Raw genomic sequence first — 25,458 nt, 5'->3', positions numbered from 1 at the left:
ACCTGAATGTTGGATAAAGTGACCAGCCTGACCACCATCAGGATAATAAGATGGCAGTGTTTTACATGGGCAGAAATTACCTGTTAAGATTATTGGATATTGCAAACCCTTTCTCCCTGTGTGAGTGTTACTGTTTGTGATTGCATGTCCTTCAAAACCACACTGCCTCATTCCCTCTCAAAAACCACGGCTCTCGCGGCACATTCAGATTGTAAATCATGGATTTATGAATAAATATAGACTATTTATTTACGTTATAATGAGTGGGTTTAATCAAGAGTGTCAGAGACGCTGATTTGGAACGTTCCTCTCAGTGTGTACCACACACACACACACAAACCACACACACACACACCACACACACACACACACACACACACACACACACACCACACACACAAACCACACACACACACACACACACCACACACACACATAACCCACACACACAAACACTCCCACAGGCATCCCCCCATCATTGTGATTTATGAGCAACATTAAAGACAATCATGTTGGGCTGTTCCTTGTCCTTTGTAATGCGACCGGGCCTCTGTGTGAAATATAGCACGTTGAATGTTGAGCGCTAGCTCCTTTTTCATTCATATACACCTCACTATGTTAGCTGGGAGAACACACACAAACACACACACACACACACACACACTGGAGGTAAACAGCTGGACTGCTGCTTCGCTCGCTAATTGCTCCAGCTGTGATTTAAGACCCCACATATACACATCTCCGCCACGTCACCCGGTCACCATATCCAGCCTCTCGGGTGTGTCTGAGTTAGGCTTACAGTTCACAACTACAACACCCTGCAATAGATGGAACTAACAGAGAAGCTTCTAGTAGACTTTAACTAGACAAAACTATGGTCAGTCCTGTGTATGTCTTTGCATACTTTCATCTGTCCAAGTATTTGAAAGAGAGGAGAGGAAGAGGAGAAGCAGGTCATCTAGCTCACTGTCAAGTCTTTGAAACACACACATACAGGACTAGAATATGCATTGTATGTGATGCATCAGGAGAGAAGACACCTGAATCATTGATCCGTGACATACATCCTCACAGAATTCCGAGGGAGACGAGAGAGGTCTTTCTTTCAATGCCAGGCTGAATCCCCCAAGGGCAGGAGATAGAGAGGTGTGAGATGAGAGGGGGGGGGGGGGGGGGGGGGGGGGTAGAAGAGAAGGGGAGAGAGAAAGAGACAGCAAGAGAGGGGGAGTAGAGAGAGACAAGAAGGCAAACAGAGGGAGATGGAAATGGACAATGGCAAAGGCAGAGGCAGATAGAGGAAAGGGAGCTAAAATAAATCCCTTACGTTGGTGCAGTAGCAGTGGTAGTGTAGTGGTAGTGTAGTGGTAGTGTAGTGGTAGTGTTGTGGTAGTGTAGTGGTAGTGTAGTGGTAGTGTAGTGGTAGTGTTGTGGTAGTGTAGTGGTAGTGTAGTGGTAGTGTTGTGGTAATGTAGCATTAGTGTAGTGGTAGTGTTGTGGTAGGGTTGTGGTAGTGTAGTGGTAGTGTTGTGGTAGTGTAGTGGTAGTGTTGTGCTAGTGTTGTGGTAGTGTAGTGGTAGTGTAGTGGTAGTGCAATGGTAGTGTAGTGGTAGTGTTGTGCTAGTGTTGTGGTAGTGCAGTGGTAGTGTAGTGGTAGTGTTGTGGTAGTGTAGTGGTAGTGGTGTGGTAGTGTAGTGGTAGTGTTGTGGTAGTGTAGTGGTTGTGTTGTGGTAGTGTAGTGGTAATGTAGTGGTAGTGTTGTGGTAGTGTAGTGGTAATGTAGTGGTAGTGTTGTGGTAGTGTAGTGGTAGTGTTGTGGTAGTGTAGTGGTAGTGTAGTGGTAGTGTAGTGGTAGTTTGTGGTAGTGTAGTGGTAGTGTTGTGGTAGTGTAGTGTAAGTGTAGTTGTAGTGTTGTGGTAGTGTAGTGGTAGTGTTGTGCTAGTGTAGTGGTAATGTAGTGGTAGTGTAGCGGTAGTGTTGTGGTAGTGTAGTGGTAGTGTAGTGGTAGTGTAGTTGTAGTGTTGTGGTAGTGTAGTGGTAGTGTTGTGCTAGTGTAGTGGTAGTGTTGTGGTAGTGTAGTGGTAGTGTTGTGGTTATGTAGTGGTAGTGTAGTGGTAGTGTAATGGTAGTATAGTGGTAGTGTAGTGGTAGTGTAATGGTAGTGTAGTGGTAGTGTAAAGGTAGTGTAGTGGTAGTGTAATGGTAGTGTAGTGGTAGTGTTGTGGGAGTGTAGTGGTAGTGTAGTGGTAGTGTTGTGGTAATGTAGCATTAGTGTAGTGGTAGTGTTGTGGTAGGGTTGTGGTAGTGTAGTGGTAGTGTAGTGGTAGTTTGTAGTAGTTTGTGGTAGTGTTGTGGTAGTGTTGTGGTAGTGTAGTGGTAGTGTTGTGGTAGTGTAGTGGTAGTGTTGTGGTAGTGTAGTGGTAGTGTTGTGGTAGTGTAATGGTAGTGTAGTGGTAGTGTTGTGGTAGTGGTAGTGTTGTGGTAGTGTTGTGGTAGTGTAGTGGTAGTGTTGTGGTTATGTAGTGGTACTGTAGTGGTAGTGTTGTGGTAGTGTAGTGGTAGTGTAGTGGTAGTGTAGTGGTAGTGTAATGGTAGTGTAGTGGTAGCTTAGTGGTAGTGTTTGTGTCCGTAGTGGTAGTGTAATGGTAGTGTAGTGGTAGTGTTGTGGTAGTGGTAGTGTTGTGGTAGTGTAGTGGTAGTGTTGTGCTAGTGTAGTGGTAATGTAGTGGTAGTGTAGCGGTAGTGTTGTGGTAGTGTAGTGGTAGTGTAGTGGTAGTGTAGTTGTAGTGTTGTGGTAGTGTAGTGGTAGTGTTGTGCTAGTGTAGTGGTAGTGTTGTGGTAGTGTAGTGGTAGTGTTGTGGTTATGTAGTGGTAGTGTAGTGGTAGTGTAATGGTAGTATAGTGGTAGTGTAGTGGTAGTGTAATGGTAGTGTAGTGGTAGTGTAAAGGTAGTGTAGTGGTAGTGTAATGGTAGTGTAGTGGTAGTGTTGTGGGAGTGTAGTGGTAGTGTAGTGGTAGTGTTGTGGTAATGTAGCATTAGTGTAGTGGTAGTGTTGTGGTAGGGTTGTGGTAGTGTAGTGGTAGTGTAGTGGTAGTTTGTAGTAGTTTGTGGTAGTGTAGTGGTAGTGTAGTGGTAGTGTTGTGGTAGTGTAGTGGTAGTGTTGTGGTAGTGTAGTGGTAGTGTTGTGGTAGTGTAGTGGTAGTGTTGTGGTAGTGTAGTGGTAGTGTTGTGGTAGTGTAGTGGTAGTGTTGTGGTAGTGTAATGGTAGTGTAGTGGTAGTGTTGTGGTAGTGGTAGTGTTGTGGTAGTGTTGTGGTAGTGTAGTGGTAGTGTTGTGGTTATGTAGTGGTACTGTAGTGGTAGTGTTGTGGTAGTGTAGTGGTAGTGTAGTGGTAGTGTAGTGGTAGTTTGTGGTAGTTTGTGGTAGTGTAGTGGTAGTGTAGTGTAAGTGTAGTTGTAGTGTTGTGGTAGTGTAGTGGTAGTGTTGTGCTAGTGTAGTGGTAATGTAGTGGTAGTGTAGCGGTAGTGTTGTGGTAGTGTAGTGGTAGTGTAGTGGTAGTGTAGTTGTAGTGTTGTGGTAGTGTAGTGGTAGTGGTGTGCTAGTGTAGTGGTAGTGTTGTGGTAGTGTAGTGGTAGTGTTGTGGTTATGTAGTGGTAGTGTAGTGGTAGTGTAATGGTAGTATAGTGGTAGTGTAGTGGTAGTGTAATGGTAGTGTAGTGGTAGTGTAAAGGTAGTGTAGTGGTAGTGTAATGGTAGTGTAGTGGTAGTGTTGTGGGAGTGTAGTGGTAGTGTAGTGGTAGTGTTGTGGTAATGTAGCATTAGTGTAGTGGTAGTGTTGTGGTAGGGTTGTGGTAGTGTAGTGGTAGTGTAGTGGTAGTTTGTAGTAGTTTGTGGTAGTGTTGTGGTAGTGTTGTGGTAGTGTAGTGGTAGTGTTGTGGTAGTGTAGTGGTAGTGTTGTGGTAGTGTAGTGGTAGTGTTGTGGTAGTGTAGTGGTAGTGTAGTGGTAGTGTTGTGGTAGTGTAGTGGTAGTGTTGTGGTAGTGTAATGGTAGTGTAGTGGTAGTGTTGTGGTAGTGGTAGTGTTGTGGTAGTGTTGTGGTAGTGTAGTGGTAGTGTTGTGGTTATGTAGTGGTACTGTAGTGGTAGTGTTGTGGTAGTGTAGTGGTAGTGTAGTGGTAGTGTAGTGGTAGTGTAATGGTAGTGTAGTGGTAGCTTAGTGGTAGTGTTTGTGTCCGTAGTGGTAGTGTAATGGTAGTGTAGTGGTAGTGTTGTGGTAGTGGTAGTGTTGTGGTAGTGTAGTGGTAGTGTTGTGCTAGTGTAGTGGTAATGTAGTGGTAGTGTAGCGGTAGTGTTGTGGTAGTGTAGTGGTAGTGTAGTGGTAGTGTAGTTGTAGTGTTGTGGTAGTGTAGTGGTAGTGTTGTGCTAGTGTAGTGGTAGTGTTGTGGTAGTGTAGTGGTAGTGTTGTGGTTATGTAGTGGTAGTGTAGTGGTAGTGTAATGGTAGTATAGTGGTAGTGTAGTGGTAGTGTAATGGTAGTGTAGTGGTAGTGTAAAGGTAGTGTAGTGGTAGTGTAATGGTAGTGTAGTGGTAGTGTTGTGGGAGTGTAGTGGTAGTGTAGTGGTAGTGTTGTGGTAATGTAGCATTAGTGTAGTGGTAGTGTTGTGGTAGGGTTGTGGTAGTGTAGTGGTAGTGTAGTGGTAGTTTGTAGTAGTTTGTGGTAGTGTAGTGGTAGTGTAGTGGTAGTGTTGTGGTAGTGTAGTGGTAGTGTTGTGGTAGTGTAGTGGTAGTGTTGTGGTAGTGTAGTGGTAGTGTTGTGGTAGTGTTGTGGTAGTGTAATGGTAGTGTAGTGGTAGTGTTGTGGTAGTGGTAGTGTTGTGGTAGTGTTGTGGTAGTGTAGTGGTAGTGTTGTGGTTATGTAGTGGTACTGTAGTGGTAGTGTTGTGGTAGTGTAGTGGTAGTGTAGTGGTAGTGTAGTGGTAGTGTAATGGTAGTGTAGTGGTAGCTTAGTGGTAGTGTTTGTGGAGGATCTGCCAGTGTCCGTGTGCAGGGGATCAGAACCCAGAGAGAGCTGACATGGCTGGGGAGAGATCTACAGCGATCAGTGGCTGAGAGAGATCAGCTCCTGGAGGGATCAGCTAGGAGAGATCAGAGATGGGGAGGGATTAGCCACTGGGCCAGGCCCCTGTAGTGTTCACGCTCCAACCTCTGAAACATCAGTATCTCTACCCTCCCAAAACCCCACAGCAGAGAGCAGATATTCTGCCATTATCTCTCCTCTCTCTCAGATCTACAGCTGATCAGCCTTTAAAAACAACATCTCAGCCCTCACCCTCTCTCAACCCACAGACAAGAAAGATCTGCACAGGCTACAGACATCTTCTCTCTCTCTCTCCCCCCATCATGTGCCAGAGAAGACCCAATTAAGCATCGCTCATGACAAATCCCCAGCGAGTCATGAAAGGAGGTATATATTTCTCTGTCACCCTCACATAAACTCACCAAAAGGAAAAACAGATCTGAGAGAGAGATGGAGGGAAGAGAAGAGAAAATATGAGAATATTTCACCTAACACAGAACACATGTCTAGAGCTGAGGGAACAGAAGTACGGTCCTGGCTTTTAATTGGTTGGCTTTGAAAAGGAATTCAGTAGCATAATTCAACATTGATTGACATTACCTTTTGCAATTCAAAAGCAATTTTCCCTTCCCGTCATAATTTTTGTGGAATGGAATGAGCACGTGCACATCAGCGAACAGGGCACACACACAAACACACACACTTCTCTTCAGCAGACAGGGCACTCGCTGGATATGAAAGGTCAATTTCTATTTGATTACGTGCTAAGTTCAGTGCATGGGTGAGCAGACTAGTAATGAGTATTACTATATGAGCAATACTGTCCCACAAGACAGGAGGAAAATAAGAAAGTTTTCCCCTATGCATTTCTAACCTCTACTTTACTACAGTGCACACCATGCTCTGCATTTAAACCCAACAATTTACATACACAGTACATTGTACAGTAAATTATATAGAGAACCCATGTTGGATGTTAAATATTCCTTCCATTTTACAAAATTAATAATTTGAGCTATTTAATAAAACAAAATGGGACCACAATGTTCTCAGATCTTCCTATAAGTTGTTTGTGTTCTCATGACTTCAATTTCCATCCCCTTGAGAATCAACACACAGTCTAGTTAGCATACTTCTGCTCCGATTGATCAAAGGAATCGGGTCCAGTACAGAAATAACAACACAGTGGTAATCAAAGTTGGAAAACAAAAATCAAAAGAAGAAAAATAAAAAAGTTTGCGGATGCGGCGTGCAATTAAAAGAGCGAAGCGTGTCTAGCGTTGATTATGGCCTAAACTCATCGTCATCAGAAAGAGTAGCTACGAGAAGAGACTAATGCCTAATCCACACAACAGGGCGGATCCTAACTGTACTGTACTGGGAATGCTCTTTACACATTGTCCCTTCCAGCACGGTGGTGAATGTGTAACCAGGGCAGCCCAGAACAGCTAGACTTTGCTCGGTTTGTCCCTATAGTGTGGATCCGACATATACAGTACGAGCTAATAAGAGTGTGTGAGGAGTCTTGGGTTCCCAGGGACTGTTCCATTAGAGGGCAAGGATGGCCGTGGAGGAAGCTGCTACATTTAATTAGGTCCTTAACAAGCCACTTTATGAATTCAGTCATGTTTGGAGCCCTCTCTCTGAGACGTTGCGGTGGATCCCATTTCACTCCAACAAGATTTCAGATTAAATTAGTTCCATGCTCTCTCTCCTCCTCCTTCTTCTACTTCTACTACACACACACCACCGTGTGATCATTCCAAACCAAATTATTCCATGGCCCTCTGATGGAAATACACTGGTGTCAGATTACATTTGCATTGAGTGGTCAGAGGAAAGAAGAGCTGGACATGTCCCCCTGGTCTCTAAGCCCCCAAAACACACACACACATGCACACACAAACACACACACACATGCACACACAAACACACACACACATGCACACACAAACACACACAACACCCCTCTTAGTGTCTGACATTGTGGCTACAGTCATTGACCTCTCTCTTCCCCCTCTCCTCTCTCCTTAATCCAATGCCGGATGCTCTCTAAAAGCATGTCCCCAAATTGACAATAAGACCTTTCCCGTGACACACAATCACACACACACGTGCAGACAAATGCACACACACACACAAATCTGCACTTAGCCTAACCACCCAGAATATGTTTTGTTTTGTTTCATTGTGACAGTGGTTGGTAATCTGCTGGGGTGGTGAATTGTGTTCATTGTCCCCCAACCCCGATATGTCTCTGCTCTGTGATTGGCAGGGGGATAACAGGATGTCACACACAGAGGACATATTTTGTCGGTTTTCAAGGTTTGACTTCAGCCCAAAATGACACCCTTTAAAGCTCAAGGATCAATCGGCTTTGAAGACACGGGATGAAGGGAGGGAGGGATTCTCAAATATGTTTTTGACAGGGTGAAAAAGGGACCCCTTCTTAAGCACAATACCCAATGTGAGATGAGACTTGTTTTAGTGGTGGATCCCAATGAGAGGAAGAGTTTACATCAGTAAACCCAATGCAAATGTGGCATATCTTTAATTCTCAGTTTATACACTGGAATACTTACAATAACACTTCCAGTACGTCATGTCAAATACATATCAGTAGTAAACATATCAACAGCCATTAGTGAGGTTACAGTATGTTGGTGCTTTTTCTCTTCCTCCAACATAAGCTGATGGTTATTCTTCTAAATGGGTTATAGCTTCATCCTGACTGAACGGTGGTAGGTTTAATACCTTGGCCAATCTTTTATGGGACATTATGATCAAATCAAATCAAAATTTATTTGCCACATGCGCCGAATACAAAAGGTGTAGAAATTACAGTGAAATGCTTACTTACAAGCCCTTAACCAACAATGCAGTTTAAGAAAAAAATAAAAATTGCAAATAATTAAAGTAAAATAACATTAGGGAGGTTATATACAGGGTGTACCGGTACAAAGTCAATGTGCGGGGGCACCGGTTAGTCGAGGTAATTGAGGTAATATGTACATGTGGGTAGAGTTAAAGTGACTATGCATAAATAATAAACAGAGTAGCAGCAGCGTAAAAGAGGCGGTTGGGGTGGGGTGGGGGGGCAGTGCAAATAGTCTGGGTAGCCATCATTAGCTGTTCAGGAGTCTTATGGCTTGGGGGTAGAAGCTGTTAAGAAGCCATTTGGACCTAAACTTGGCGCTCCGATACTGCTTGCCGTGCGGTAGCAGAGTGAAAAGTATATGACTAGGGTGGCTGGAGTCTTGATAATTTTTAGGGCCTTCCTCTGACACAGCCTGGTATATAGGTCCTGGATGGCAGGAAGCTTGGCCCCAGTGATGTACTGGGCCGTACGCACTACCCTCTGTAGTGCCTTGCGGTCGGCTGCCGAGCAGTTGCCATACCAGGCGGTGATGCAACCAGTCAGGATGCTCTCGATGGTGCAGCTGTAGAACGTTTTGAGGATCTGAGGACCAATGCCAAATCTTTTCAGTCTCCTGAGGGGGGATAGGCTTTGTCATGCTCTCTTCACGACTGTCTTGGTGTGTTTGGACCATGATAGTTTGTTGGTGATGTGGACACCAAGGAACTTGAAGCTCTCAACCTGTTCCACTACAGTCCCGTCGATGAGAATGGGGGCGTGCTCAGTCCTCTTTTTTTACTGTAGTCCACAATCATCTCCTTTGTCTTGATCACATTGAGTGAGAGGTTGTTATCCTGGCACCACACGGCCAGGTCTCTGACCTCCTCTCTATAGGCTGTCTCATCATTGTCGGTGATCAGGCCTACCACTGTTGTGTCGCCAGCAAACTTAATGATGGTGTTGGAGTCGTGCCTGGCCATGCAGTCATGGGTGAACAGGGAGTACAGGATGGGACTGAGCACGCACCCCTGAGGGCCCCCAGTGTTGAGGATCAGCGTGGCAGATGTGTTGTTACCTACCCTTACCACCTGGGGGCGGCCCATCAGGAAGTCCAAGATCCAGTTGCAGAGGGAGGTGTTTAGTCCCAGGGTCCTTAGCTTAGTGATGAGCTTTGAGGGCACTATGGTGTTGAACGCTGAGCTGTAGTCAATGAATGGCATTCTCTCTTGTCCAGGTGGGAAAGGGCAGTGTGGAATGCAATAGAGATTGCATCATCTGTGGATCTTTTGGGGCGGTATGCAAACATGCATGCTTCAGTGTTGCTTGCCTCGAAGCGAGCATAGAAGTGATTTAGCTCGTCTGGTAGGCTTGTGTCACTGGGCAGCTCGCGGTTGTGCTTCCCTTTGTAGTCTGTAAATAGTTTTCAAGCCCTGCCACATCCGACGAGCATCAGAGCCGGTGTAGTATGATTCAATCGTAGTCCTGTATTGAATCTTTGCCTGTTTGATGGTTCTTCAGAGGGCATAGAGGGATTTCTTATAAGCGTCCAGGTTAGAGTCCCGCTCCTTGAAAGCGGCAGCTCTACCCTTTAGCTCAGTGCGGGTGTTGCCTGTAATCCATGGCTTCTGTTTGGGGTACAGTTGAAGTCGGAAGTTTACATACACTTAGGTTGGAGTCATTAAAACTCGTTTTTCAACCACACCACACATTTCTTGTTAACAAACTATAGTTTTGGCAAGTCGGTTAGGACATCTACCTTGTTCATGACACAATAAATTTTTCCAACAATTGTTTACAGACAGATTATTTCACTTATAATTCACTGTATCACAATTCCAGTGGGTCAGAAGTTTACATACACTAAGTTGACTGTGCCTTTAAACAGCTTGAAAAATTCCAGAAAATTATGTCATGGCTTTAGAAGCTTCTGATAGGCTAATTGACATCATTTGAGTCAATTGGAGGTGTACCTGTGGATGTATTTCAAGGCCTACAGTGAGGGAATTAAGTATTTGATCACCTGCTGATTTTGTACGTTTGCCCACTGACAAAGACATGATCAGTCTATAATTTTAATGGTAGGTTTATTTGAACAGTGAGAGACAGAATAACAACAACAAAAATCCAGAAAAACGCATGTCAAAAATGTTATACATTTATTTGCATTTTAATGAGGGAAATAAGTATTTGACCCCCTCTCAATCAGAAAGATTTCTGGCTCCCAGGTATCTTTTATACAGGTAACGAGCTGAGATTAGGAGCACACTCTTAAAGGGAGTGCTCCTAATCTCAGTTTATTACCTGTATAAAAGACACCAGTCCACAGAAGCAATCAATCAGTCAGATTCCAAACTCTCCACCATGGCCAAGACCAAAGAGCTCTCCAAGGATGTCAGGGACAGGATTGTAGACCTACACAAGGCTGGAATGGGCTACAAGCAGTTTGGTGAGAAGGTGACAACAGTTGGTGCAATTATTCGCAAATGGAAGAAACATTATGCTTTGGGGGTGTTTTTCTGCTAAGGGGACAGGACAACTTCACCGCATCAAAGGGACTATGGACGAGGCCATGTACCATCAAATCTTGGGTGAGAACCTCCTTCCCTCAGCCAGGGCATTGAAAATGGGTCGTGGATGGGTATTCCAGCATGACAATGACCCAAAACACACGGCCAAGGCAACAAAGGAGTGGCTCAAGAAGAAGCACATTAAGGTCCTGGAGTGGCGTAGCCAGACTCCAGACCTTAATCCCATAGAAAATCTGTGGAGGGAGCTGAAGGTTCGAGTTGCCAAACGTCAGCCTCGAAACCTTAATGACTTGGAGAAGATCTACAAAGAGGAGTGGGACAAAATCCCTCCTGAGATGTGTGTAAACCTGGTGGCCAACTACAAGAAACGTCTGACCTCTGTGATTGCCAACAAGGGTTTTGCCACCAAGTACTAAGTCATGTTTTGCAGAGGGGTCAAATACTTATTTCCCTCATTAAAATGCAAATCAATTTATAACATTTTTGACATGCGTTTTTCTGGATTTTGTTGTTGTTATTCTGTCTCTCACTGTTCAAATAAACCTACCATTAAAATTATAGACTGATCATGTCTTTGTCAGTGGGAAAACGTACAAAATCAGCAGGGGATCAAATACTTTTTTCCCCTCACTGTACCTCTGGTCTGATGAAACAAAAATAAAACTGTTTGGCCATAATGACCATCGTTATGTTTGGAGGAAAAAGGGGGTGGCTTGCAAGCCGAAGAACACCATCTGAACCGTGAAGCACAGGGATGGCAGCATCATGCTGTGGGGGTGCTTTGCTGCAGGAGGGACTGGTGCACTTCACAAAATAGATGGCATCATGAGGAAGGAAAAATATGTGGATATATTGAAGCAACGTCTCAAGACATCAGTCAGGAAGTTAAAGCTTGGTCGCAAATGGGTCTTCTAAATAGATAATGACCCCAACCATACTTCCAAAGTTGTGGCAAAATGGCTTAAGGGCAACAAAGTAAAGGTATTGGAGTGGCCAGGAAAAAGCCCTGACCTCAATCCTATAGAAGATGTGTGGGCAGAACTGAAAAAGCGTGTGCGAGCAAGGAAGCCTACAAACCTGACTCAGTTACACCAGCTCTGTCAGGAGGAATGGGCCAAAATTCACCCAACTTATTGTGGGAAGCTTGTGGAAGGCTACCCGAAACGTTTGACCCAAGTTAAACAATTTAAAGGCAATGCTAAAAAATACTAATTGAGTGTATGTAAACTTCTGACCCACTGGGAATGTGATGAAAGAAACAAAAGCTGAAATAAATAATTCTCTCTACTATTATTCTGACATTTACCATTCTTAAAATAAAGTGGTGATCCTAACTGACCTAAGACAGGGAATTTTTACTAGGATTAAATGTCAGGAATGGTGAAAAACTGAGTTTAAATGTATTTGGCTAAGGTGTATGTAAACTTCCAACTTCAACTGTACGTACGGTCACTGTGGGGACGACGTCCTCGATGCACTTATTGATGAAGCCAGTGACTGATTTGGTGTACTCCTCAATGCTATCGGACGAATCCCGGAACACATTCCAGTCTGTACTAGCAAAACAGTCCTGTAGCTTATTATCTGTGTCATCTGACCACTTCCTTATTAACCGAGTCACTGGTGCTTCCTGCTTTAGTTTTTGCTTATAAGCAGGAATCAGGAGGATAGAGTTATGGTCAGATTTGCCAAATGGAGAGCGAGGGAGAGCTTTGTACGAATCTCTGTGTGTGGAGTAAAGGTGGTCTAGAGTTTTTTTCCCCTCTGGTTGCACATTTAACATGCTGGTAGAAATGAGGGAGAACGGATTTAAGTGATGCATGACAAGAAGCACAATTATTTATCTGAGATGAGATTCTGTAGCTGTCAGTGCCTGCTTATGGGAATGCCTAACTGCTATTGCTGGGTAAACTGTGTGTGTGTGTGTGTGTGTGTGTGTGTGTGTAATAATACAGGTAGAGTTAGGCACACCCCAGGGCAGCTGTCGAGGACCCTTACTTTTTTCTATTTTTACTAATGACCTGCCACTGACACTGAGTAAAGCCTGTGTGTCTATGTATGCTGATGACTCAACATTATACACATCAGCTACCACAGCAAGTGAAATCACTGCAACACTAAACAAAGAGCTGCAGTCAGTTTTAGAATGGGTGTAAGCTAGTCCTAAAATCATTCACTAAACCCTAATCCAAAACTAAATCTTGTGAATAGTAAAGTGGAAATGTAACAAGTTGAGGAGACTAAACTGCTTGGAGTAACCCTGAATTGTAAACTGTCATGGTCCAAACATATTGATGCAATGGTAGCTAAGATTGGGAGAGGTCTGTCCGTAATAAAGCACATCTCTGCTTTCTTTACATCGCTATCAACAAAACAAGTCCTACAAGCCCTAGTTTTATAGTACCTGAACTACTGCCCAGTCATATGGTCAAGTGCCACAAAGAGGGACAAAGGCAAATTACCGTTGGCCCAGAACAGAGCAGCACGGCTGGCCCTTAAATGCACACGGAGAGCTAACATCAATAACATGCATGTCAATCTCTCCTGTAGAGGAGAGATTGACTGCATCACTACTTGACTTTGTGAGAGGTATTGACGTGTTGAAAGCATCGAGATGTCTGTTCAAACAACTAGCACACAGCTCAGACACCCATGCATACCCCACAAGACATAATAATAAAATAATATGCCATTTAGCAGACGCTTTTATCCAAAGCGACTTACAGTCATGCGTGCATACATTTTTGTGTATGGGTGGTCCCGGGGATCGAACCCACTATCTTGGCGTTACAAGCGCCGTGCTCTACCAGCTGAGCTACAGAGGACATGCCACCAGGTGTCTCTTCACAGTCCCCAAGTCCAGAACAGACTCTGGGAAACGCACAGTACTACATAGAGCCATGACTACATGGAACTCTTTTCCACGTCAAGTAACTCAAGCAAGCAGTAAAAATATAAAACTACACCTTATTGGGCCTCCCAAGTGGCACAGCGGTCTAAGGCACTGCATCGCAGTGCTTGAGGCGTCACTACAGACCCGGGTTTGATCCCAGGCTGTGTCACAACCGGCCGTGACCGGGAGTCCCATAAGGCGGCACACGATTGGCCCAGCGTCGTCCGGGTTAGGGGAGGGTTTGGCCGGGCTTTACTTGGCTCATCACGCTCTAGTGACTCCTTGTGGCGGGCCGGGCGCCTGCAGGCTGACTTCGGTCATCAATTGAACTGTGTTTCCTCCGACACATTGGTGCAGCTGGCTTCCGGGTTAATCGGGCGGGTGTTAAGAAGCGCGGTTTGACGGGTCATGTTTCGGAGGACGCATGACTCGACCTTCGCCTCTCCCGAGCCAGTTGGGGAGTTGCAGCGATGAGACACAGGCACACACATACGCATATGCGCTAACACATGTACTCTACACACAGGTACATTGTAATGTTATTGTATTGTGGTATTACACATTTTGTATTGCAGATATGTAGTGGTAGAGTAGTGCTGTAATAATGTGTTGTATATGTTGTTTTATTGTTTTGTTTCTTGGCAGAAGCTAATGGGGATCCTTCATAAAAATAAAAATAAATACAATTGTGTGTCGATGTTACAATACTAATGATCAAAACAGCTTACCACAATCAGAAGTGACGGCGCCCACGCAACCATATGGGATATTATGGAATGCATACATAACATACTGTATACAACAGATACCATAACATCACGCTACACCATGCCAAGGCACGCTAACTATTTAGCTACTCTCCTGCTGCCAACAACACCCTCTTATTATCTGCCTTTGTGGCATGGAATCTTACATTGAACCACATCTCCACCATTCACCGTCCAACCTTCCCCCACTCGCTACCTCCCTCCCTCAAGCTGAAATGGTTTCTCCCTCCTACTTTTCCCTCCCTCTCCCCTCCTTTTTCTGCCTCCACCTCCTCCTCTTCCCCCTATTATATGGCGCCACAGTTCACTCCAGTGCACACCATTCCTGTTTCTCACTCTGTCTGTCTTCCTCTCCCTCGCTCTCCGTCCGGCAGCTGCCTGCTCCTTTTACCACAACCCAGGATGCATTGCTTCAGCACCCATGAAAGGAGCGGGTCTTGAGCATGCAAGCCTGATGCACACACACACACACACACTTCTATTTCTACTACTATTACACACCATTAGTGTACAAAGCACTCCCTCCATACACACATACATACCCATGCTCAAGGGACAATCCACATACAATACAGTACACACTCCGCTACACACACACACACACACACACACACACACACACACACACACACACACACACGAAGAGAGCGAGATGGGAGATGAGAGGGAGATGGAAGATGGGCATTCGGAGAGGTCAGCCAATCAGAGGGAAGATAAACAACATCTCATTAAGGTTGTAAATGGAGCCGTTGTGCCATTCAAATCAGACAGGAATAGATACTAGATGGCTGCACGGAGGCAGCGTAGCGACATGCTAACAAAGTAATGATGTGCATCCCAAATGGCACCCTATTCCCATAGGTCCCTGGTCAAAAGCAGTGCACTATATAGGGAATAGGGTGCCAATTGGGAAACATACATGATCACAGTCATGCTATCTGTGAGTAGAGGACATGAGACACACCATGGTTATTAGAATAATGGCTGGACGGATATATGTCCACCGGAAAATGGCCTCGTCATATAGTAGAACAGTGAAATGAAAATACTATAGTCCTCCTTTAAGGGGATTTATATCTGCATCCATGACCATTTCTGCCCTTTTGATAGGAATAACCTATGAATTACTCCATGAAATATGCAGTCATGATATTATGTGCTGCAGAGGATCATTTTACATTCAAGAAGAGAGGCTATTTTACAGTGAGGGTTCTTCTATTCCGGCTTAAGCAGTCAAATTTCTCTCACTCTCTTTCCCTCTCTACTTCTCTCTTCTTTTCTCTGCAATATAACTCTACTCTCCGCTGGCCCTGTCTTTAATGCACTACCAATCAGGCTGTCCATTAAGCGTTAGCACTGCATGTTCATCAGGCGCCACGTCTTTAGCTTTGCATGCAGATGAGCTCAAATTGCAGTGTATTGCAAACTCCTTCAAATCTCCTTAGGGGGAGTAGATGTGTGTGTGGTGTCTGTGTGTCTGTGTTTGTGAAAGGGTTATGTATGTGTGTCTGTGTATGTGTGTGCGTATGCGTGTTTGTATGTGCCTGTGTGTGTGTGTGTGTCTGTCTGTGTGTCGGGGAGGCTTATTGGTTGATGTGCTGAAGGCCTGTTCCATGCAAATTAACACCAGGGGATAAGGGCTAAAGCCAATCAGGTATGCATGTGTGATCACCATGATGAAGTCTGTGGTCATGCCATTGGCTGATGATGATTCTAAGCTGTTTTGTATGAAAGAGGAATATTACTCATGGTGTGGTGGTGAACTTGATGGACATTATGTCTCTCTTTCTCTCTGTGTATGAAATTCCTCCATTTTGAATGAATGTCAGACAAAATCAAATAAAAAATAAACTGACATTCTGGCGTACATTACATCGAACATATCTCTCACACATATCTCTCACCAATTTTCTCTCTCTTTGTATATCTCCAAGCTCTCGCCCTCGCCCTCGCCCTCTCTCTTTCACTTTCTCTCTCTCTCTCTCTCTCTCTCTCTCTCTCTCTCCGTCTCCCTCCCTCACTCACTCACTCACTCACTCACTCACTCACTCACTCACTCACTCTCTCTCTCTCTCTCTCTCTCTCTCTCTCTCTCTCTCTCTCTCTCTCTCTCTCTCTCTCTCTCTCTCTCTCTCTCTCTCTCTCTCTCTCTCTCTCTCTCTCTCTCTCTCTCTCTCTCTCTCTCTCTCTCTCTCTCTCTCTCTCTCTCTCTCTCTCTGTCTCCCTCGCTCTCTCACTTCATATTTGACTCTTCCCCTTTCCAGCTTGGCATTTTATTATCGTTCTATTTTTCAGGCTCCTTCATATGAACAGTTTAGCTCAATATCTTTCCATTGCCTTACAACTGTCTCACCTTAAAGGGATACTTTGGGATTTTGGCAGTGAAGCCCTTTATCTACTTCCCCAGAGTCAGATGAACTTGTGGATATCGCAGATACCCATAGACTTTCAGCTATTACTCTAATTGTAGTTAGCATTGGCTCACGAAACTAGCTCTAACTTCCTTCATGCTGGACACAGAGACATAAAAATGGTATCCACAAGTTCATCTGACTCTGGGGAAGTAGATAAAGGGCCTTATTGCAAAATCCCAAAGTATCCCTTTTAACTCAGTACAAAACACTCTCCAAGCCTGCTTCTAACTGAGGGCAGGGAGGGAGTCAACCAGTGTCACACAGAGAGATAGAGGCTATATCCCAAACAGCACCCTATTCCCTATATAGTGCACTACATTTGAGCAGGGCACATAGGGCTCTGGTCAAAAGTAGTGCACTATAACAGCAATATGGTGCCATTTGGGACACAGACAGAGAGATAGAGAGAGAAGTAAGTAGTGGTTTTTGGTGAGCTGTCTCTTTGCATATCCAATATAAGACATAGGGTCAGAAGTCTCGGGAGTTAAATGCAGGGTGCAGGGGAGAGTGTCAGGGAGGGCTGCTGTGTGCCAACTCCTAAGTGGCTGTGGTACTCAGAGATAATGTAGAAAGATGATGTGCCAAGGAAGGGCACGGCAAGTTCCAGGGAAATAGTCTCCGCCTCTCTAGCACCGCTGAAGAAGCTGAAGAGCAACAACCTTTGCAAGCAGTGCTGATTGCATCGTGACACAGGAAGACACTAAAGCCACTGACTCAAATTTCAACTTTCATTCACTATTCAAACTCACTTCAAAGTAGAAAGTAGTAAAGGTAGAGGTTTGTGTGTTTCTTTGCGTGTGTCTGTGTGCATGTTTACGTGCTGTCACGAATTCAGCCGAGGCTGCTCCTCCTCCTTGCTCGGCCAGGTTTCGGCATTCGTCGTCGCCGGAGTACTAGCTGCCACCGATCTATGTTTCTGTGTTCTACTTGTTTTGTCTATATTGCACACACCTGGTTCCAATTACGATAATTTGTTTCCCTATTTTACCCTCTGGTTCCCTCATGGTGTTGTGCGTGATTGTTCGTTGTTTTGTTGTCATTGACATGTGAGTCAGTATTTTCTTCCCTGCGTGGAAGATATGTTTATTTATAATAATAATAATATAATATGCCATTTACTTGTGACAAGTAAAGTACGTCGTTGACTAAGTTCTGTGTCCTGCGCCTGACTCCGTCCTACCGCTACACACTGATGCATGACAGAATCACGCACACCATTATGGAGTCAGCAGGTACATCCATTCCTCCAGGATCAGTGGAGGAACGCATCCAGCAGCACTCGACCATGCTACAGACTCTTGGCACAGCCATGGATCGAGTGGTACAGACTATGGAGCGATGGGAGAGGGGGGGGGGTTTCTACACCTCCTTCCACTACTATTCACCCCACACCGCTGTCCACCCCTTCACCACCTGGATCCAGTGGGATTCGGCTCTCGCTCCCGAGGGCATATGATGGAACAGCTGCCTGGTGCCAGGGGTTTCTGCTCCAGGTGGAGCTCTACCTGGCAACCATCCACCCTGCTCCCTCGGGATACGAGAGCGTGTCCGCCCTCATCTCCTGTCTGTCGAGGAATGCGCTTGAGTGGGCCAACACTGAGTGGGGAGGAATAGACGTGGCATCGGTGCGCTATGAAGATTTCACCCGCCGTTTCCGGGCGGTATTTGATCATCCACCGGAGGGGAGAGCGGCGGGGGAACGGTTGTTCCACCTCAGACAGGGGAAGAGGAGCGCACAGGACTTCGCACTGGACTTCAGAAACTTGGCAGCCAGCGCGGGAGGGAATGAGAGGGCCCTGATCGACCACTACCGATGCAGCCTACGGGAGGACGTTCGTCGGGAGCTGGCCTGCAGGGACACCACCCTTAACCTGGACCAGCTGGTGGATTTATCGATACGACTGGATAACCTGTTGGCCACCCGCGGACGTCCGGATCAGGGTCCGTCCAGTCCATTCCCCAGCACTTCCGACCCTACACCGATGGAGCTCGGAGGTGCTGATCTAAGGGCGACCGGAAGGGGGGCTGTTTCCTGCACCAACTGTGGCCGCAGAGGACACACTGCTGGTCGGTGCTGGAAAGAGTCCTCAGGGAGTCGAGACAGCAGGCAGGGCACTGGTGGACCATCCCAGGTGAGTAGGCACCCGACTCACCCAGAGCTCCCTGTTGCGCACATGTGTGTTCACGTAGAATTTCCTGAGTTTTCCCCGCATTCCCAGCATAAGGCGCTCGTAGATTCAGGCGTAGCTGGAATTTTATGGACCGTCTATTTGCACATAGATTAGGGATCCCTATACATGCCTTAGATAGTCACCCTTTAGGGTTAGGCCTGATTAGGGAGGTCACAGCTCCACTCTGGATGAAAACGCAGGAGGGTCATGAGGAGAGAATTAGTCTCTTCGTGATAAATTTTCCTGCATTTCCAGTGGTGTTGGGGTTTCCCTGGTTAGCCTCTCCTGACCCCAATATTTTGTGGCAACAGAGGGCTCTCAAGGGATGGTCCCGTCAGTGCTCGGGGAGGTGTGTAGGTGTTTCCGTAGGTGCAACTACGGTGGAGAGTCCAAACCAGGTCTCCACTATGCACATTCCTCCCGAATATGCCGATTTGGCTCTCACCTTCTGTAAAAGGAAGGCAACTCAATTACCACCACATCGACAGGGGGATTGTGCGATAAATCTCTGGGAGGGCGCTGCACTTCCTCGAAGTCACGTGTATCCTCTGTCACAGGAAGAGATGGCGGCTATGGAAACATATGTCTCTGAATCTCTGGGACAGGGATACATTCAGCCTTCCACTTCCCCTGCCTCCTCAAATTTCTTTTTTGTGAAGAAGAAGGATGGAGGTTTATGCCAGTGCATTGACTATCGAGGTCTCAATCAGATAACGGTGAAGTACAGTTATCCACTACCTCTCATTGCTAGTATGACGGAGTCATTGCACGGGGCGCACTTCTTCACCAAATTGGATCTCAGGAGCGCGTACAACCTGGTGCGTATCCAGGAAGGGGATGAGTGGAAGAAGGCATTTAGTACCACCTCTGGGCACTATGAGTACATCGTCATGACGTACGGGTTGATAAATGCTCCCTCAGTCTTCCAATCCTTTGTCGATCAGATTTTCAGGGACCTGCACGAACAGGGTGTAGTGGTTTATATAGATGATATTCTCATATACTCCGCTACACGAGCCGAGCATGTGTCCCTGGTGCGCAAGGTGCTTGGTCGACTGTTGGAACATGACCTGTACGTCAAGGCTGAGAAATGTCTGTTCTTTCAACAGTCCGTCTCCTTCTTAGGCTACCGCCTGTCCGCGTCAGGGGTGGAGATGGAAAATGACCGCATTTCAGCTGTGCGTAATTGGCCGACTCCAACCACGGTTAAGGAAGTGCAGCGATTCTTAGGGTTTGCCAACTACTACCAGAGGTTTATCTGGGGCTTTGTTCAGGTAGCGGCTCCCATTACCTCCTTGCTGAAGGGGGGACCGGTGCGCCTGCAGTGTTCAGCTGAGGCGGACAGGGCTTTTGGTCACCTGAAGGCTCTGTTCACCTCGGCTCCCGTGCTGGCTCATCCGGATCCCTCCTTGGAATTCATAGTCGAGGTGGATGCGTCTGAGGCTGGGATAGGAGCTGTACTGTCTCAGCGCTCGGGTACGCCACCAAAGCTCCGCCCCTGTGCTTTCTTTTAGAAGAAGCTCAGTCCGGCGGAGTATAACTATGATGTGGGGGACCGGGAGCTGTTAGCTGTTGTTAAGGCTCTGAAGGCGTGGAGACATTGGCTTGAGGGGGAAAAACACCCTTTCCTCATTTGGACTGACCACCGCAATCTGGAGTACATCCAGGCGGCGAGGAGACTGAACCCTCGCCAGGCAAGGTGGGCCATGTTTTTCACACGTTTTGTTTTCACCCTCTCGTACAGACCAGGTTCCCAGAATGCTAAGGCAGACGCTATGTCCCGGCTGTATGACACAGAGGAGCGGTCCAGGGAGCCCACTCCCATACTTCCGGCTTCTTGTCTGGTGGCACTGGTGGTATGGGAGGTTGACGCGGACATCAGGCGGGCGTTACCCACGGAGCCCACTCCCCCCAGTGTCCAGTGGGTCGTGTGTACGTTCCGTCTGATGTTCACGATCGATTGATCTATTGGGCTCATACGTCACCCTCTTCTGGTCATCCTGGCATCGGTCGGACAGTGCGCTGTCTTAGTGGGCAGTACTGGTGGCCTACTTTAGCTAAGGACGTGAGGGTTTATGTTTCCTCCTGCTCGGTGTGCACCCAGTGCAAGGCACCTAGACACCTGCCCAGAGGGAAATTACAACCCCTACCCGTTCCACAATGGCCGTGGTCACACCTATCGGTGGATTTCGTTACGGACCTCCCCCCGTCACAAGGGAATACCACGATCTTAGTCATTGTGGATCGGTTTTCTAAGTCCTTCCATCTCATTCCTTTGCCCGGTCTCCCTACAGCCCTACAGACTGCGTTTCACCCCGAGAGTAATGGGCAGGTGGAGAGAGTAAACCAGGATGTGGGTAGGTTTCTGAGGTCCTATTGTCAGGACCGGCCGGGGGATTGGTTGGTTTACATCCCCTGGGCTTGGATGGCCCAAAACTCCCTCCGCGACTCCTCCACTAACCTGTCTCCATTTCAGTGTGTACTAGGTTATCAGCCGGTCCTGGCACCATGGCATCAGAGCCAGATCGAGGCACCTGCGGTGGATGAATGGTTTCGGCGCTCGGAGGAAACCTGGAATGCTGCCCATGTACGCCTGCAACGGGCTATCAGGTGACAGAAGGCGAGCGCCGACCGCCACCGCAGTGAGGCCCCGGTGTATGCACCGGGGGACCGGGTCTGGCTCTCGACCCAAAACCTGCCCCTTCGCCTGCCCTGCCAGAAGCTGGGTCGGCAGTTTGTGGGGCCATTTAAAGTCCTGAGGAGATTGAACAAGGTTTGTTATAGGTTACAGCTCCCTCCTGATTACCGTAATGTCTCTCCTCAGGCCGGTGGTAGCTGGTCCGCTCCAGGAGTCTGAGGTGTGGGATGTTCCGCCGTCCCCGAGGCCGATGTCGGCGCACGGCTAGTGCCGCGCGTCAAGGGGGGGGGGGTACTGTCAGGAATTCAGCCGAGGCTGATCCTCCTCCTTGCTCGGGCAGGCTTCGGCGTTCGTCGTCACCGGAGTACTAGCTGCCACCAATCTATGTTTCTGTGTTCTACTTGTTTTGTCTATATTGCACACACCTGGTTCCAATTACAATAATTTGCTTCCCTATTTTACCATCTGGTTCCCTCATGGTGTTGTGCGTGATTGTTCGTTGTTTTGTTGTCATTGACATTTGTTGTATTTTCTTCCCTGCGTGGAATATATGTTTATTTACTTGTGACAAGTAAAGTACATCGTTGACTAAATTCTGTGTCCTGCACCTTACTCCGTCCTACCGCTACACACTGACGCATGACACGTGCGTATATGTGTGTGTGCACTAGTGAGCTTGTGCCTCTGTGTAATTATAAAATAATCTCCACCAGATAAGCAACCTTTCTGAATTCCTGAATCATGACCTCAAAACACTTGTCGTTTTATTGTTAATTATGGAGCTGTGCACAGTGATACGCTAGCTAATCCCATTAAGATAATCCGCAGGAAAACAATTTATTGCATGATAACAGACGTGTGTGTGTTTGTGTGTGTTTGTGAGCACGCTCATTTATGCTAGATTCTCATAGCATAAAATCTAAATAATTGTGGTTTCTGTTTGATTAGCCTCACGGCAGCGGCGGGAGATGTGCCCCCTAACATTCACAATTGGACCCTTTGCTGTCTGAACCCCCCTAAGGGTGTAGGGTTCACCCTTGGTAGGATACACCCTCACCACCCCCATCCCCCACCTCATGAGGGTGAGCTTACTGTAGATGATACGATCAGATTCACAACTCCATACATTAGTGGTTAGTGTTGATCACATTGTAGTTTTTGCATTAGGAATTTTATCAGAGTAGGAGTGCTGATCTAGGATCAGGTCCTTACTGTTGATGTAATCTTATTCATTGTGATCTAAAAGGCCAAAGTCAGCACTCCTACTCTGAGACGCTGATACATACAGCCCCAGGGCCTGCTGTACTGTTTCAGTGAGAAGCTCTATACACCAAATGCAAGAAGCATTTTATAGAAGCTAACCACCTCTGGGGGAATGTTTACTGGTCACACAAAAAGAGTAATGGGTGACCAACAAGAGCACAGTGACCTCTAACCCATTTCACACCATTAGCCTGACACTGTAGGCCACAAACTAGGACTGCACAGCAACAGATGACTCACAACACAATACCCCTGGGCATCTGAAATACATGCAAAGTGATTCTAATGAAATCAAGTTCATAATCTTCTCAAGCTTTTATCCTTTGTTCTAATAAGACCCAATCACATATTACCATTAGTACTCAGGCTGGGTACAGTGCAATCTCCACTGGTTTAACAAATAGAGAATGTGTTTAGGTGGGTATTATACTGAATAAAACATCCTTTCCTTATTTGAGATGTGCCAGAGGCCTGGCTGCCTGGACATTAACCCCAGCAGGGTTTAAGGTGAGGGTCACCACCATAGTTCCAATACCATATCACAGAGAGAACACATTCTGTCTTCTGATTCCAGAATGCTCCGGAGTGCTCCAGTCATGCTCTAGAATGCTTACTGAATAAATGAACAGAAGAAGAGTTTTGATTGGGTCTGGAGGGTAAAGGGTCCTTACCTGAACATATCTCCCAGGCCCTTCAGCAGCAACCCTTTCTTGGCTTTGTTTTTCTCTTTTTCTTTCTCCTTTTCTTTATCTCTCTCAGGCTTCTTCTTGTCCCTCACGCTCTTCTCCCTCTTTTGATCGTCTTTGGTGGCGGTGCCGTTGCCATTCACCTGTCTCTCCATGGTTACGGCGTTGCCGGGTGGCAGGGTCAGGTCTGTGGATGTGGACATGGAGTCTCGGCCCGACCTAGAACTCCCCTCGGGGTCCTCCTCCACTGAGAGATGGAAAGAGGGAGAGAGAGAGGGAGGGAGAGAGACTCTGTTTTTGTTTGGGTCTAATACACAAAAAAATATAAACACACAATTTCAACAATTTTACTGAGTTACAGTTCATATAACGAAAACAGTCCATTTAAATAAATTATTTAGGCCCTAATCTATGGATTTCACATGACTGGGCAGGGGAGCAGCCATGGGTGGGCCTGGGAGGGCATAGGCCCACTGTCACGCCCTGGCTCTGGGGACTCTAGTATGTTGAGCCAGGGTGTGAGTGTTCATTTGTTTATGTTCTAGTTTGTATTTCTATGTTGGCCTGAGTGACTCCCAATCAGAGGCAACGAGTGTCAGCTGGTTGTCTCTGATTGGGAGCCATATTTAAACTGTCTATCTTTCCCTTTGTGTTTGTGGTTTCTTGTTCTTATTTGGTTTGTGTTCAACCGTAGACATCACGTTTTCGTCTGTTGTTTTGATCGTGTGATCATTCTCGAAATAAATATGTTCATCTTAAACGCTGCGCATTGGTCCTCCTCCTTAGACGATCGTGACAGAAGAAACCACCAGAACTGGACCAAGCAGCCTAGTGAGGAGCAGAGTGGGTGGACTTGGCAACAGTGGAGGAAGAGCTTTGACTGGGTCAAGCCGAATGAGGAGCTGAATGGCGGAGATTGGAAGCAGAGGAGCGAGAGTTGGGCGAGAATTATCGAGGCCTGGCCCACGGGGAAGAGAGACTCCCAGAAATTTTTTAGGGGGGGGCTCACGACGTCGGACCAGCAGGAGGCCGCGATAGAGCGGCCCAGCGGGTTGCCAGAGGAGGCCGCCAGGTTACAGGGGCCACTGGTCGAAGAGGGGATGGAGGATGTAGAGGCACGGCGAGAGGTACTGGCGTGTGTTGCCAGTCCGGTCCGGCCTGTTCCTGATCCCCACGTAAGGCCAGTGGTGTGTGTTCCCAGTACGGTCCGGCCTGTTCCTGCCACTCGCACCAAGTCTACGGTGCGCATCGCCAGCTCGGCCCGGCCCATTCCTGCTCCCCGCACCAAGTCAGTGGTGCGTTTCGTCAGCCCTGTCCGGCCCGTTCCTGCTCTCCGCACCAAGTCTGTGGTGCGCGTCGCCAGCCCAGTCCGGCCCATTCCTGCTCCCCGCACCAAGTCTGTGGTGCTTTTCGTCAGCCCTGTCCGGCCCGTTCCTGCTCTCCGCACCAAGTCTGTGGTGCGCGTCGCCAGCCCAGTCCGGCCCGTTCCTGCTCCCCGCACCAAGTCAGTGGTGCGCTTCGTCAGCCCGGTCCGGCCCGCTCCTGCTCCCCGCACCAAGTCAGTGGTGCGTTTCGTCAGCCCGGCTCGGCCCGCTCCTGCTCCCCACACCAAGCCAGTGGTGTGCGTCGTCAGTCCGGCACGGCCCGTGCCTGTTCCACCGGTGGCGGGTCCGGCACCGGTCAGGTGCTGCGTCACGCCGGAGCTAGAGCAATCCGCTCCACCTGTGTTCAGTTCAGCTCTGGTCAGCAGGGCCAGACCGGACCAGGGGTACTTTGGGGGGTTAGAGAAGGTGCCCACCCGGTCCCTCCCCTGTTGTATTTGGTTGGCGCGGTCGGAGTCCGCGCCTTTAGGGGGGGGTACTGTCACGCCCTGGCTCTGGGGACTCTAGTATGTTGAGCCAGGGTGTGAGTGTTCATTTGTTTATGTTCTAGTTTGTATTTCTATGTTGGCCTGAGTGACTCCCAATCAGAGGCAACGAGTGTCAGCTGGTTGTCTCTGATTGGGAGCCATATTTAAACTGTCTATCTTTCCCTTTGTGTTTGTGGTTTCTTGTTCTTATTTGGTTTGTGTTCAACCGTAGACATCACGTTTTCGTCTGTTGTTTTGATCGTGTGATCATTCTCGAAATAAATATGTTCACCTTCAACGCTGCGCATTGGTCCTCCT

At 47.1% G+C, this 25,458-nt stretch overlaps 1 protein-coding gene across 1 annotated transcript in view; it reads right to left on the bottom strand.

Moving 5' to 3' along the window:
- LOC311108900 (partitioning defective 3 homolog) overlaps window positions 1–25,458 on the bottom strand; it is a gene marked incomplete at its 3' end in the record, with an annotated part of 333,622 nt that overhangs the window by 38,155 nt on the left and 270,009 nt on the right. Inside the window, exon 19 of the mRNA XM_084151692.1 lies at window positions 23,277–23,538. Coding sequence (XP_084007818.1) covers window positions 23,277–23,538 — 262 coding nt within the window. The remainder of the gene's footprint in view (window positions 1–23,276; window positions 23,539–25,458) is intronic.

This window comes from Coregonus lavaretus, assembly GCF_964263955.1.
Source record: "Coregonus lavaretus genome assembly, chromosome: 34".
NCBI classification, from domain to species: Eukaryota; Metazoa; Chordata; class Actinopteri; order Salmoniformes; family Salmonidae; genus Coregonus; species Coregonus lavaretus.
The sequence above is the reverse complement of the archived record's forward strand: the minus strand, read 5'-3'. Positions and strand labels throughout refer to the sequence as shown.